The 13692-nt window shown below is 38.9% G+C and overlaps 1 protein-coding gene across 3 annotated transcripts in view; it reads left to right on the top strand.

The window, feature by feature from the left end:
- zmynd11 (zinc finger, MYND-type containing 11) overlaps nt 1-13692 on the top strand; it is a 183855-nt gene that overhangs the window by 80887 nt on the left and 89276 nt on the right. For all 3 annotated transcript variants that reach the window (XM_060825116.1, XM_060825115.1, XM_060825117.1), the window contains one exon: nt 11597-11756. In XM_060825116.1, the coding sequence (XP_060681099.1) occupies nt 11597-11756 (160 nt within the window). The remainder of the gene's footprint in view (nt 1-11596; nt 11757-13692) is intronic.

Here is a 13692-nt window from a genome sequence, read left to right as displayed (position 1 = left end):
GGCTTGATGATAAGTGGGAATTAACCTGATAGTTAATATTTCATTTTAGCCTTTGTAAATATGAGGCACTTACACCAAATCACAGTACAGAGCTTTACAAACCACTACAATGTCTAAACGAAAATGTACTTGAATAAATATTAGAAGATGGGAAAGCAAATAAATATGGTTGTTTTCAAACAGTATCCAAGACTTTATACACCAAGACATAACATAAAAACAAGAAAACTATTGTGTACATTTGGCCTTAGTTGATTGTAAAGCATTGTAATTAATTGATTAATAAATTGATTCAACAAGATAGTTTCCTTGCTATTTATAGAAGAGCAAATTTTAAACCAATGTTAATTATCTGAAAGGTTGTAATGTTTCAAAAAGCACATGCATATGCTACTTGCTCTGCTTTATTTTCATTCTTGTTCCTGTTCATTTTTTAAGTTACTTTTAGAGGATGACCACTTTACGTGCTGTTCTGTGCTGCTGTTAATTGCTTTGGTATTTTGGTCATGGTGGAACTTTCCCAATTTTTTTTCTTGTGTGGGGACAGCATGTTGGATAATGGCTAAACCACTGCTGATAGATAAGTCGTATTATCAACCAAGCAGCTCATTAAGAGTTGGCCAGTGAGCGCCACTGATTTTACTGGCGAATCATAGGTCTCAGCACTTAACCCAAATTTTAGCCAAAGACTAGTAGCTTCTGGGACTTAATGTCCACCATCCCACGCTTCCTATTCACGAGATTCAGCTGCAAGAAATTAGTTCTGCTACTTCTCACAGGTATGGGTTGTTTAGGTTCGAGCGCGGGATGCGTTTAGAGTCCAGGGCGGTGGGTGACTTTCAGAGCCCCATGCCATGCTTCACATCTGTACTTTTGCCCTCATGTTGGAGCAGTACAGGTGTCCAAATCTTGGCACAGCAGGCAGGTTTCCTCGTGCCTTTCTCACCTGCTAAAGAGCAGGTGATTAGGTAGCTGGCATATTGAGGTCACTAATTGACCTCTTAAGGGATTAGTTGTTGGAAAAGTCCAAGTCACCCATTTAAAATTTGCTCTTCCATAAATGGCAGGGAAATTTATCTTCCAGGATCAATTTATTAATCAATTAATTAAAATGCTTTACAGAAAACTAAGTCCAAATTTTTAGTGTAATTTCCTTCCTTTTATCCTGTGTTTTGGTGTATAAAGTCCTTCTTGCCTAGCAGTTAGTGAAGTGTGAGAAGGGGGTGGGTTTTTCCACAGGATCAGTTCATCCACTTTATCCTTTTTGCACACCTTGTCACCTTTAGGGAGCAGAGAATTGTAATGATAGTTATCACTTTGTTTCAGGTAGTAGTATTTATTAAAAACAAATCCTAGTCAAATCATTTCGTAGTTGCTATATTTTCTCTCCATTCCTGCAACCTTCCTATATAATTGTCATAGATATTTATGGCGCAGAAGCCCGTTGAATCCATGCTGGCTGTCTGTAGAGCTAACGAATCCATCTTATTCTCCTGCTTAATCTTCTTAGTCGTTCAAGTGGCTATCTGTATTCAGCTTATTCTGGAAATATACAGATTAATTCTTTTTCAGATAGATATGAAATAAATGCTATTGGGGCATCACATCTATAAGCTGGCTCTCTTTTGTCGCTGCTGCCCCAACATACACAACTCAGTGGAACATGTTGTACCTCTCTCTCATCATTAGTAATTTGATTAGATTACTTACAGTGTGGAAACAGGCCCTTCGGCCCAACAAGTCCACACCGACCCGCCGAAGCACAACCCACCCATACCCCTACATTTACCCCTTACCTAACACTACGGGCAGTTTAGCATGGCCAATTCACTTGACCCGCACATCTTTGGACTGTGGGAGGAAACCGGAGCACCTGGAGGAAACCCACGCAGACACGGGGAGAACGTGCAAACTCCACACAGTTAGTCGCCTGAGTCGGGAATTGAACCCGGGTCTCAGGCGCTGTGAGGCAACAGTGCTAACCACTGTGCCACCCACCACAATAGACATGCCTTGTCTGTCGTTTGGAATTTCAGTTAATAGGCATAGTACAATTATGAATGTCAATATCTTCCTTAAGCAGACAAGCAAGTTAAATTGTTGAAACTGAACTATTGCTAAGCTGCCTCTGTCCCTCAAAGCACAGTGTTGCAATATTTATTTGAGGTTCTTAGTTAGGCTGGAAGTTTAATAATTGAAAAACCACAGGAGAAGGTCAGGCCATAAGTTTGTAACAGCATTTAACAGGTCATCTGCTTCTGAAATTTTCTCAAATGTTATAGAAGTCAGTGCTATGTGGTATTGGTGATGTTGACACAAACCTGATGGAATTCATTGTCCCACCACCTAGTCAAAGTTCAAACTTGCAACTTTTTAGGCAGCAAGTTTAGCAGTCTTTTTTTAACATGATTTGGTCAAAGAACTAAGTATAGAAGTGTAAATGGAGTTTAAGAAACTTGAATCATTTTAGAGCAGACCTACAGATTGTCAGTGTGTAACTGAGAACAGGGAGCCTGGGTCTGGGTTCGAGGGTACTAATTTGCAAATTGGTATGACTCCTGTTTGCTTGTGACTATTTTTCATCATTCAGAGCACTGCACATTGGTTTGTCATGTGACAATAATTAGAAATGTTTAACTTTGAACGACATTAAAGTCCAGTAAGATACTAATTTTTTTTGAATTCTTGTCTGCATATTCCTTCAGATAATAGAACGGTTTTTTTCTGACTTACATAGAACACAAAACATTACAGTGCAGTACAGGCCCTTCAGCCCTCGATGTTGTGCCGCCCTGTCATACTAATCTGAAGCCCATCCCACCTACACTATTCCATGTATGTCCTTTTGCCTGTCCAATGACGACTTAAATGCATTTAAACTTGGCGAATCTACTACCAATGCAGGCAAAGCATTCCATACCCTTACTACTCTCTGAGTAAAGACTTCAGCTATCCAACCTCAAGCGACAATAGCTCGCAGAATTATATTTTATTGGGAAAGTGTAATTGGAGTTGGAGATGTTTTGTCGAGTATGTGGAAAAAAGCTAAATTGTGTTATTAAAAACTATAATATGCTTATTACTGAATTGCAACCGGAAATACGATTTGCATTATTTTATGAACATTGACATGGATTTTGCAGTAATAAAGACAACAAAATAGTTCCTTGTCCTCCTTTGAGACTGACAGCAACTTCTGGAATCTTCACGTGCATAATTAGACATAATAATCTAGAAATGTGTGCCACTGATTCTCTAAAAGATGCATTGTTTTGCTTCTCAAGACTGCAATTAATTGGAAACCATTGTAATGATAATTTCCACATTTGTCTTTTTGTCTGTCAATAAAATCTTTGAAAAGATTCTACCTTGTTGAATTAGGTGTGACTAGGTTCTAATGGTGTGCCAAGTTCCTGATTACTGTAAAAAAGTTATGTTTGCCCTTAAAAGGTAAATTTATAGTTGGGTGGACATCACATTTCTCTATTACAGTAAAATCCACATTTTTAAAAAGCTTGTTTGTGGTATTTTAACAACTTCTTTAATCCTGTGTTCCAATTATGTATTTCACGATTTGTAAAATGTAAAACTAAAAGTGAAGGATTTTTGGCATTTGCTTCCCAGTTTGCTGTCTGAAAATACTTCAGTTTGGCTATGTTTACTTGATACTATCACTATTCCTGAATGGCTGAAACAAACTGTGTCAGTGAAAGGGGAAGTCCACACCACAGTTATCTGTATGGTTAGCTTTGTTTGAGCTCAGTGACTCCAAAATCCAGCCTGTAGTGAAATGTCTTGGACTACATAAAGGGAGGTCATCGTGCAAGTGTTGGGAGTAGACTTAGAGTTGCTGATTAACAAAATGGCTAAAAGAATGAGATACTTGAATGTAGAGAGATTTTTAGAGAGCTAGATTGTGAATGGGTGAACTGTGGCTGAAAAGGTAATTTGCCTGAGCTGGCTACTGATGCTCTTGCTTTTGAAACTTATAACAAACCTGTGTGAGATTCACAAATTTCTAACTGGTTGAACCCGAGTGATCTGCTACTTTGTAATTACCAACAACTGGAGTTTTCTTTGTAAATGACATACGTTCAAAAAAAATGTTATATAACTCTAGTTCAAATATTTGATTTTAAAGTGAAATTTGATTTGTTATTGAACGTATTTGTACCACAACATGTTGAAGAATAATGCAGTAACTCTGAACTTTTAATGTTGAGTTTTGCATGTTCTGAGAACGAAAGCATAATTATTTGCTTAATATCCTGTTTAACTCCCTGAATCTGATTTCTTCTACCACCACCTTCCATGTGTTTACAGATAACATTGGATGTTGTGCTGAGATGTTTTGCACATATGTATGCAGAATTGAGAATTTAGGTGATGTGAACAATATTGGCGAATTCAAATCCTTTCTGTCTAATGCAATTTTATATGCTTTAAGATGCTCAAACACACTTCAGGAAGTTGGCAAGAAATATAAAAACACTGTAACTGGTCAATTGGTATAAGCTAGGTGAATATGGAAGTAAGAAGTGGCTACAATAACTTTACAGTAGATCACAACTCTTGGATTGTGGAAAAAAAGTTTCTGTAAAGCACGCGTGGGATTTGTCTCTGTTTCTTTTTGAGAAAGCAACTTCTTTTAGAGGGGCTTATTTAAATAAGTCATTTTCAGTGGTGCAACACATTTACAGCACTCGTTTTTCTCCTATCTAGACCCAGGTGAAAGAGTAGTGAAATACACCAGTGTTTGGAGAGTTTCCATCATTGTCACAGCACCTATCCACTATGAAATGCTGCTTTATGACTTTATTTTGGAATTTCAGCAGATTCTTTACTTTCCATAAACACCTGCACGAACCCCTTCAGATTGGCAGCTGTTTTATCACTGTTGAAACTGTTCAGCTGAATCTCCATTTTCTCTTGGCACCTGAAGAATGACCAACACTAAAATATACATTTTGCTTAATGTGTTGCAAGTTTGTATTTCCCACTAAATTTTCTTTTCAGCAAAACTTAACTACTTTTGCTGAATCTCAATCTATCGTTTGCCTTGTCCATATTCCCCTGTCGACATTTATTTTATTCCATAACCAGAAACATGCTCGTCTGTTTCTAAACAGCTCCTCTAGACTAGACAAATTCTTTCTCAATGCTGAACTCTGTGTCCCTCGTTTATTAAATGATTTATATTCTCTGGCTTACACCTGCATTTTCAGCAAACCTGTTTTGTTATGCTTCCCAGTATTTTTTTGTCCAATCAACTGTGCCAGTTTACCTTTCCAGTTGAAATCCAGTTTTTAAAGGGCATTTCTCACCTTCCATTTTTCCTATGAAGTTTCTTATCATTATCCAATAAATATAGAAGGGTTGGCAATAGTTAGGAAGAAATATACTCCGGACAAGCATACTGCATTTATTTTCAAGTATTGACTTGTGGGGTGTATTTCCCTTTAAGCCATCCCTACTACTACTTTAGCAGCAGTTCTCAGAAAGCATTATCTTATTCATATTAATAAAGATCGACATGAATTTCCATGATCCCTAAGATGACTTCAGAATGTCCCAAAGCTCTTTTGTAAGCAATAATGTACTTCTGCATTATAATCACTGAAGTAATGTGATAAGCATGAAGCCAGTTTCCAACTGACAGAATTATGATATATAACTTGTGATGTTGATTGTAAAATCTGTATTGGCTAGGGAATCTAAGAGGAAAAGCTCTTGGATTTGTGTCTCATCAGGCCATGTGCCACTTTAACAATACTCTACTTGTAAAAGCCCATATGGTATGCTCAACTCCACAGAGAGACAGTTGAGACCATAAACCTTTGATTTCGGCAAACGTCATTGAGTAATACAGCATGGAAATAGGCCCTTTGGCCCAAAATGGTCCATGCTGACTATGGTAACCACTCAGCTAGTCCCAATTGCCCGCATTTGATCCATATCTCTCTCAACTCTTCCCATCCATGTACTTATTTAAATGTTGTTATTGTACCTGCCTCAACCATTTTCTCTAGCAGCCCATTCCATATATGCACCACACTCTGCGTGACAAAGTCGCCCTTCAGGCCCTCCTTAAATCTTTCCCCTCTCACCTTAAATCTATGCCCTCTGGTTTTCAATTCCCCATCCATGGGAAAAAAAAACTATTTGCATTCATCCCATCAATGCCCCTCATGACTGTATATACCTCAATAAGATCGTCTCTCATTCTCCTACATTCCAATAAGTAAAGTCCAATCCTGGCAAACCTCTCCCTATAACTCAGGCCTAATAGTCCTGGCAGCATCCTTGTAAATCTCTTTTTGTACTCTTTCCAGTTTAACCATGTCTTATCTATAACAGGGTGACCAAAATTGTACACAATGCTCCAAAGAGTGGCCTCCCCAATGATTTATACAACAGTAACATAACACCCCAACTCCTATACTCAGTGTCTCGACCAATGAAGGCCAGCATGCTAAATGTCATCTTCACCATCCTGTCTACCTGTGGTGCTGCTTTCAAACTATGTACATGTACTCCTAGGTTTCTCTGTTCCACAACACTCCTCAGGATCTTACCAATTAAGTCCTACCTTGGTTTGACTTTCCAAAGTGCAACACTTCTCACCTGTCTGTATTGAATTGCATTTGCTGATCCTCAGCCCACTTCCCTATCAGATCAAGATCCCTTTAATTTTTGATAACTACTAATTTTGTAGCATCTGCAAACTTAATAATCATACCTTGTACATTCACATCAAGATCATTTATGTAAATAACAAAAGTTGCAGCACTGATCCCTGTGACACACCAATAGTCACACCAGTCTGAGAAACAACCTTCAACCATCACACTCTGTTTCTTTCCATTGAGCTATTTTTTGAATCTCATTAGCTGGCTCTCCCTGAATCCCATACGACGTAACCTTCATGATTAGCCTGCCTGCGGGACCTTGTCAAAGATCTTATTAAAGTCTATATAGGCAACATCCATTTCCCCAACCCTCCTCTATCCTCTTGGTACCACTTCGAAAAGCTGTAAAGGTTTGTCTGACATGACTTTCCGTGTGCATGTCCATGCTGACTATCCTAATCAGACCGTGACAATCCAAATGTTGGTTGATCTTGTCCATCAGTGTCCCATTCAACAATTTGCCTACCATTGATGTCATGCTCACTGGCCTGTAGTTCCCTGGCTTGTCTTTGCCACCTTTCTTGCGGGTGGCACAGTGGTTAGCACTGCTGCCTCACAGCACCAGAGACCCGGGTTCATTTCCCGTCTCAGGCAACTGACTGTGTGGAGCTTGCACATTCTCCCTGTGTCTGCGTGTGTTTCTTCCAGGTACTCCGGTTTCCTCCTACAGTCCAGAAATGTGCAGGTGAGGTGAATTAGCCATGCTAAATTGCCTGTAGTGTTAGGTGTAGGGGAATGGGTTTGGGTTTTGTTGTGCTTCGGTGGGTCGGTGTGGACTTGTTGGGCTGAAGGGCCTGTTTCCACACTAAGTAATCTAATCTAAACATTGGAACAACATTAGCCACGGTCCAGTCTTCAGGAACTTCACCAGTGGCTAAAGGTGAAGCAAAAATCTCTGCAAGGGCCTTTGCAATTTCCTCTGTAGACTCCCATAATGTCTGAGAATGGACTTGATCAGGTGCAGGGAATTTATCCACCTTACTGCGCTTTAAGGCTGTTAACACCTCTCTGGTAATATGTATGCGGTCCAAAACATTCCCACTTGTTTCTCTTATTTCCTTAGCATCCATGATTCTCTCCTCAGTAAACACTGAGGAGAAATATTCATTACCAATCTCCCCCATCTCCCGTGGCTCCACACATAGATGGCCATGTTGATTTACAAGGGAACGTATTCTCTTCCTAGCCACCCTCTTATTTTTAATGTAGCAATAGAACTTATTGGGATTATTTTTAACCTTATCTGCCAGGTCCTTCTCATACCCTCTTTTTGCTGTTCTGATTTCCCTCTTAAATGTGCTCCTACACTTTTTATAGTCATCTAGGGATTCACTTGAGTCCGATAGCTTAAAACCAATGTATGCCCTCTTCTTTTGGAACCGATCAAAATCGACTGGAAACAGAGCCTAGCAGGGAAGACAGTAGAGCAACAATGGCAAAAGTTTCTAGGTGTAATTGAGGACACAGTGTTGAGGTTCATCCCAAACAAAAGAAAGATTATATACGGTGGGGTGGGGCGTGGGTGGTGGAGGGTGTGTTTGAGATGGCCATGGTTGAAAAAGGAAGTCAGGAAATGTGTCAAAGAAAAAGAGAACCCATAAAGTGGCCAAGAACACTGGGAAATCAGAAGATTGGGAAAGTTGCAAAAACAAACAGAGGATAACAAAGAGAGAAATAACGAAGGAGAGGATCAAACATGAAGATAGGCTAACCAGTAATATTAGAAATGAGAGTAAAAGTTTCTTGCAATATATAAGAAACAAATGAGAGGCAAAATAGACAATTGGCTGCTCTAAATTGATGCTGGAAGGCTAGTGATGGGAGATAAGGAAATAGTTGAAGAACTTAATAAGTACTTTGCGTAAGTCTTCACAGTGGAAGACATAAGTAATATCCCAACAATTAAGGAGAGTCTGGGGCAGAGTTGAATATGGTAGCCATTACAAAAGAGAAAGTGCTAAAAAAGCTAAAAGGTCTGAAAATTGATAAATCTCCTGGCCCTAATGGGCTATATTCTAAAGTTCTGAGGGAGGTGGCTGAGGAAATAGCAGAGGCGTTGGTTATGATCTTTCAAAAGTCACTGGAGTCAGGCACAGTTCCAGATGATTGGAAAATCATTGTTGTAACCCCCTTATTCAAGTAAGGATCTAAACAAAGGATGGAAAATTATAGGCCAATTAGCCTAACCTCAGTTGTTGGTAAAATTCTAGAATCCATCGTTAAGGATGAGATTTATAAATTCTTGGAAGTGTAGGATTGGATTAGAACAGATCAGCATGATTTAGTAAGGGGAGGTTTTGCCTTATAAACCTATTAGAATTCCTTGAAGAGGTAACAAGTAGCTTGAACCAGGGATACCCAGTGGATGTCTTCTATTTATATATTTCCAAAAGGCCTTTGATAAGGTGCCTCATGGGAGGCTGCTGAGTAAGGTGAGGGCCAGTGGTGTTTGAGGTGAGCTACTGGCATGGATTGATGATTGGCTGTCTGACAGAAGGCAGAGAGTTGGGATAAAAGGTTCTTTTTCGGAATGGCAGTTGGTGATAAGTGGTGTCCCGCAGGGTTCAGTGTTGGGACAACAGCTGTTCACTTTATATATTAGTGATCTGGATGAAGGAACTGGAGGCATTCTGGCAACATTTGCAGGTGATACGAAGTTAGGTGGACGGGCAGGTAGTTCTGAGGAGGTGACGAGGCTGCAGAAAGATTTAGGCAGTTTAGGAGAGTGGTCCAGGAAATGGCTAACGAAATTTAATGTGAGGAAATGCTAGGTCTTGCACTTTGGAAAAAAAAATACAGGCATGGACTATTTTCTAAACAGTGAGAAAATTCATAAAGCCGAAGTACAAAACGATCTGGGAGTGCTAGTCCAGGATTCTCCAGAGGTTGCAGGTTGAATCCATGATTAAAAAAGCGAATGCAATCTTGTCATTTATCTCGAGGGTTGAAATATAAAAGCAGCGATGTACTTCTGAGACTTTATAAAGTTCTAGTTAGGTCTCATTTAGAATACTGTGTCCAATTTTGGGCCCCACAGCTCAGGAAGGACATATTGGCACTGGAGCGTGTCCAGCGGAGATTCACATGGATGATCCCTGAAATGGTAGGTCTAACATACGATGAACAGCTGAGGATCCTGGGACAGTATTCATTAAAGTTTAGAAGGTTGAGGGGAGGTCTAGTAGAAACTTACTAGGTAATGCATGGCTTAGCAAGGGTGGATGCTGAGAAGTTGTTTCCATTAAGCAGGGAGACTAGGACTCGTGGGCACAGCATTAGAATTAGAGGGGGTCAATTTAGAATGGAAATGAGGTGGCATTTCTTCAGCCAGAGAGTGGTGGGCCTCTGGAATTCATTGCCACAGAGCACAGAGGAGGCTGGGACGCTAAATGTCTTCAAGGCAGAGATTAATAAATTCTTGATCTCGCTAGGAATTAAGGGATACGGGGAGAGTACAGTAAATGAAGTTGAAATGCCCATCAGCCATAATTAAATGGCGGAATGGACTTGATGGGCCAAAAGGCCTTACTTCCACTTCTATGTCTTATGGTCTTTTTCCTGACCAGAGCCTCAATATCCCTCATCACCCAGGGATCCTAAACCTGCCAGCTTTTATCTTCACAGTTCTCTGCATTAGATATAGGAAACTTTCTTGTGCATGGTTGACAAATTTCACCCTGTCCAGCCCTTTTACCCTCTGGGTGGCCCAGTCACTACGGGGGAAATTAAAATCTCCAACCAGTACTAGTCTATTATTCCTGCAGCTGTCTGAAATCTCTCTACATATCTGCTCCTCTCATACCAGCTGGCTATTTGGGCGTCTTTATTACAGTTCCAGCAAAGTGACCAACCCCTTCTTGTCTCAAAGTTCTAACCATATGGCCTCATTTGATAACCCCTTAAGAAAATCCTGTCCAAGCATCATTATTATGTCCTCCCTTATCAACGGGGCAACTCTCCCTCCCTCCCCTTACTTGTACTTCTGTAGTGTTGCCATTAAGTGAAATTTTAGGAAAATGAAATTTTGTAAAAAAAAAATTAGTATTAACTGTTTCTGTTGTGCTTGATGTACCAAGTTAAACCATATTTGCTTTGTATGGAGTCATGGGATAAATATTGGACCTTGCATCAATTTTAGCTCTTTACGAGAGCACCTCACACAGTTCCACTTCCCCCGAGATTTTCCTATAGCCCTACAAGTTGTTTTCTCACCCACCAGTTGTCCAGTTCTCATTTGAAGGACTGATTTGAATTTATCTTCATCGCACTCTCAGGCAATGCCCTTTTGTTTCTGTACCTGTTGAAGAATCATACCCTTAACTTGAGAATGTTGTCCTTGCTCTTTCTTCCAAAATGGACCACTTTACACTTCTGTGTGCGTTGCAAGTGTAGAAGTGTTTTTAAATAGTAGTCAAATGTAGTCTGTGCCTGTTTTCATTAATTACAGTTGGATTATAGTTTCAACTTCTGACCCCAATAGTTACAATTTTAGTGTTAACTGAGAAACCAAATCTAAATATAAGCAGCTAATAATTGCTCTCTGAATAATTCCTGTTTTCACAATGTTTTCAACAAAATTGCTGATTACAGCCATCATGGGAATCTGCAGCTAATTAATTGCATCCTACTTTGTTTTTTTGCTTTGCCATTTGTAAGGCATTAAAGTTACAATTAAAGTTCTGGAAATTAGTCAAACTTTGCTCTGCAGTTGGCAATGTATACATTTGGCACATTGCTTTTTACCTTGTTGACTAGACAATGGAACATTTCATCCACAGAATATTGAGAAACAAACAAATACATTTGTTTAAATTTATCATCCACATTTAGTCATTCTTTAATTAGACATTCCTGTTTGATTTAACAGTGATATTTAATTGCAGTGATCTCTGTGGTTTCTCCCGAAGGTTCATGTCTCGCCTTCACAGTATGCATCCAAAGGACACCAATCGGCAACTGGGCCTTGCGGTAAAAGATGGCCTGATTGTTGAAACACTGACTGTGGGCTGCAAAGGTTCAAAGGCAGGCATCGAACAGGAAGGATATTGGCTGCCAGGGGATGAGATTGTAAGCATCGTGATTATTTAGAAATGGCCATGTATATTCAATTTAGTGGCTATAAGAACCTTATGCTGCATTATATTACAGTATGACTGTATCTTTAAGAATCCTCTTCTGGAAGGGCATTACTTATACAATTATCTGGTGTAAAATCAGCAAGTATGGTAACACAGAAATAGTTCTGAATGGTTACTTAGACTGTGCCTACTCTCTTTAGGTCATCTGAAGTGCATCATCCTGTGATGTCGTATGTGATTTTACGATCCAAGTAAGCCTGCAAGAATGGTTAATAGTGCTGTAGGCATATCCATGAAAATTCTGATTTCAGTGTTCAAGACAACTTCTAAAATGCACATCGTGTAATAGTTGAGCGTTTAGAAATATTGACCTAAATTCAACTGTTATTGGTCAACAAAATATGAAGCACTTTATTAAACGTATCCTTGGTTATATGTTTAAAACAAAACATCCTTTTTGCCAAAATTTAAACTTGTAGTATACTACAGCTTTAAATATTGTTTAGCCCCAGTTTTAGCTCCAAGTAAGAAGTTGTTTGACACTGATAGGGTTAGAAATTGCATGACATTTACCACCGCCTTTCCAAGTCCATTTTGTTTGCTTTTTTGCTGATTTATTTTTGTTTCAGCTTCAAAAGAATGCAATATGGAAGAGGACTATAAGAATCTGTGGTATAATGTTTACCTCTGTGGACAGTAGGGTGGAGCTTGACTGCTAGCAGTTAACGTAATTTTTTCTCTAACAAATAATCACTGCTGGGCAATTTGAAAGGCTTCTGTGTTCTGCAAAGCTTTGGATAAGTAACTTAGCAAAGTTGACAGAGTCTGGACTTGATGACCATGTTAATTGTTTAATTGTTGGAGTGCACCTGTAATTTTGATTTTAAATGATTGCTCTTAAAATAGATTTGTTAATTAACATTAACAAATAAACACGAATAGATGATGTAGAACATCAGGATATTGGCTATAAGACCCTAAATTTGTAGATATGCATTCCAGATATATTATGTTATTTAACTACTTGCCGCATGGGTAGAATTTCCAGTCATTGCTCCCAGCATTGGCCAGGAAAATGCCTGCTTGGCAAATAGTCAAATAGTTTCATATGTTTCTGGCAGAAAGATAAAAGTTAAATATCTTTAAAAACACATGGGAAAATTGTGTTTCAAAGGCAGCAAACTGTAATTGACTCACTTTGGTGCAAGTTGCATTGTGTGATGGTTTGCAAACTGAATAGTATGCATTTTTACTGTTCTTGACTTTATAATGTTTTAAATCTAACAGTAATAAAATTTGCATAAAATATTATTTACTTTTAAGTGAGTCATTTCCTTTTGTTTCTTTCTTTACCTTGTTTAAATTTGCAAAAAAAAGCTTTGAAGGATGAATGATTGCAGTTATTCATCTGGCAGCCCAGTGCTTTTGCTTCAATAGAAAGCAATTTCCTGATGTTGACCTGACTTGCAGCATTGAAGAAGCTAGATTTATGAACCAATTTTGTGGATTTTGTTGCGTACTACTTGGATTTTTCACATGGTGCAGTACAACTTCAGCTTGTTACGACCCAGGTTTTAAAAGGAATTTGTTTGCATTTAACTTCTTGGGAACTTTGTAAACTTCCCATTTCAATGAGGGGATAGCTAATATTCCTGCAGCTGATCGCTAATATAGGAGACATTTGGAATCCAGTGAACAAAATAATGCACGTGGAAGCAGATAGAGTCAGTGTTTGGTCAACAAGACAAAAAGTGGTGGGTATGCCAGACACATGCACCGTGTTCTTAGATACTGATATAGTTGACCCTTTTCCTTTTCAAACCTTCTAAAACTACATTTTAGAAAACTACTTTCAAAACACTTTTAAATGTAGAGTCATCAAGTATGCTGCTTTTAGAGTAATTTTGTGATTGCCTCTTAATGGT

The sequence above is a fragment of the Hemiscyllium ocellatum genome, chromosome 5, assembly GCF_020745735.1.
Source record: "Hemiscyllium ocellatum isolate sHemOce1 chromosome 5, sHemOce1.pat.X.cur, whole genome shotgun sequence".
Lineage (NCBI taxonomy): Eukaryota > Metazoa > Chordata > Chondrichthyes > Orectolobiformes > Hemiscylliidae > Hemiscyllium > Hemiscyllium ocellatum.
This window is presented reverse-complemented; position numbering and strand designations above follow the sequence as displayed.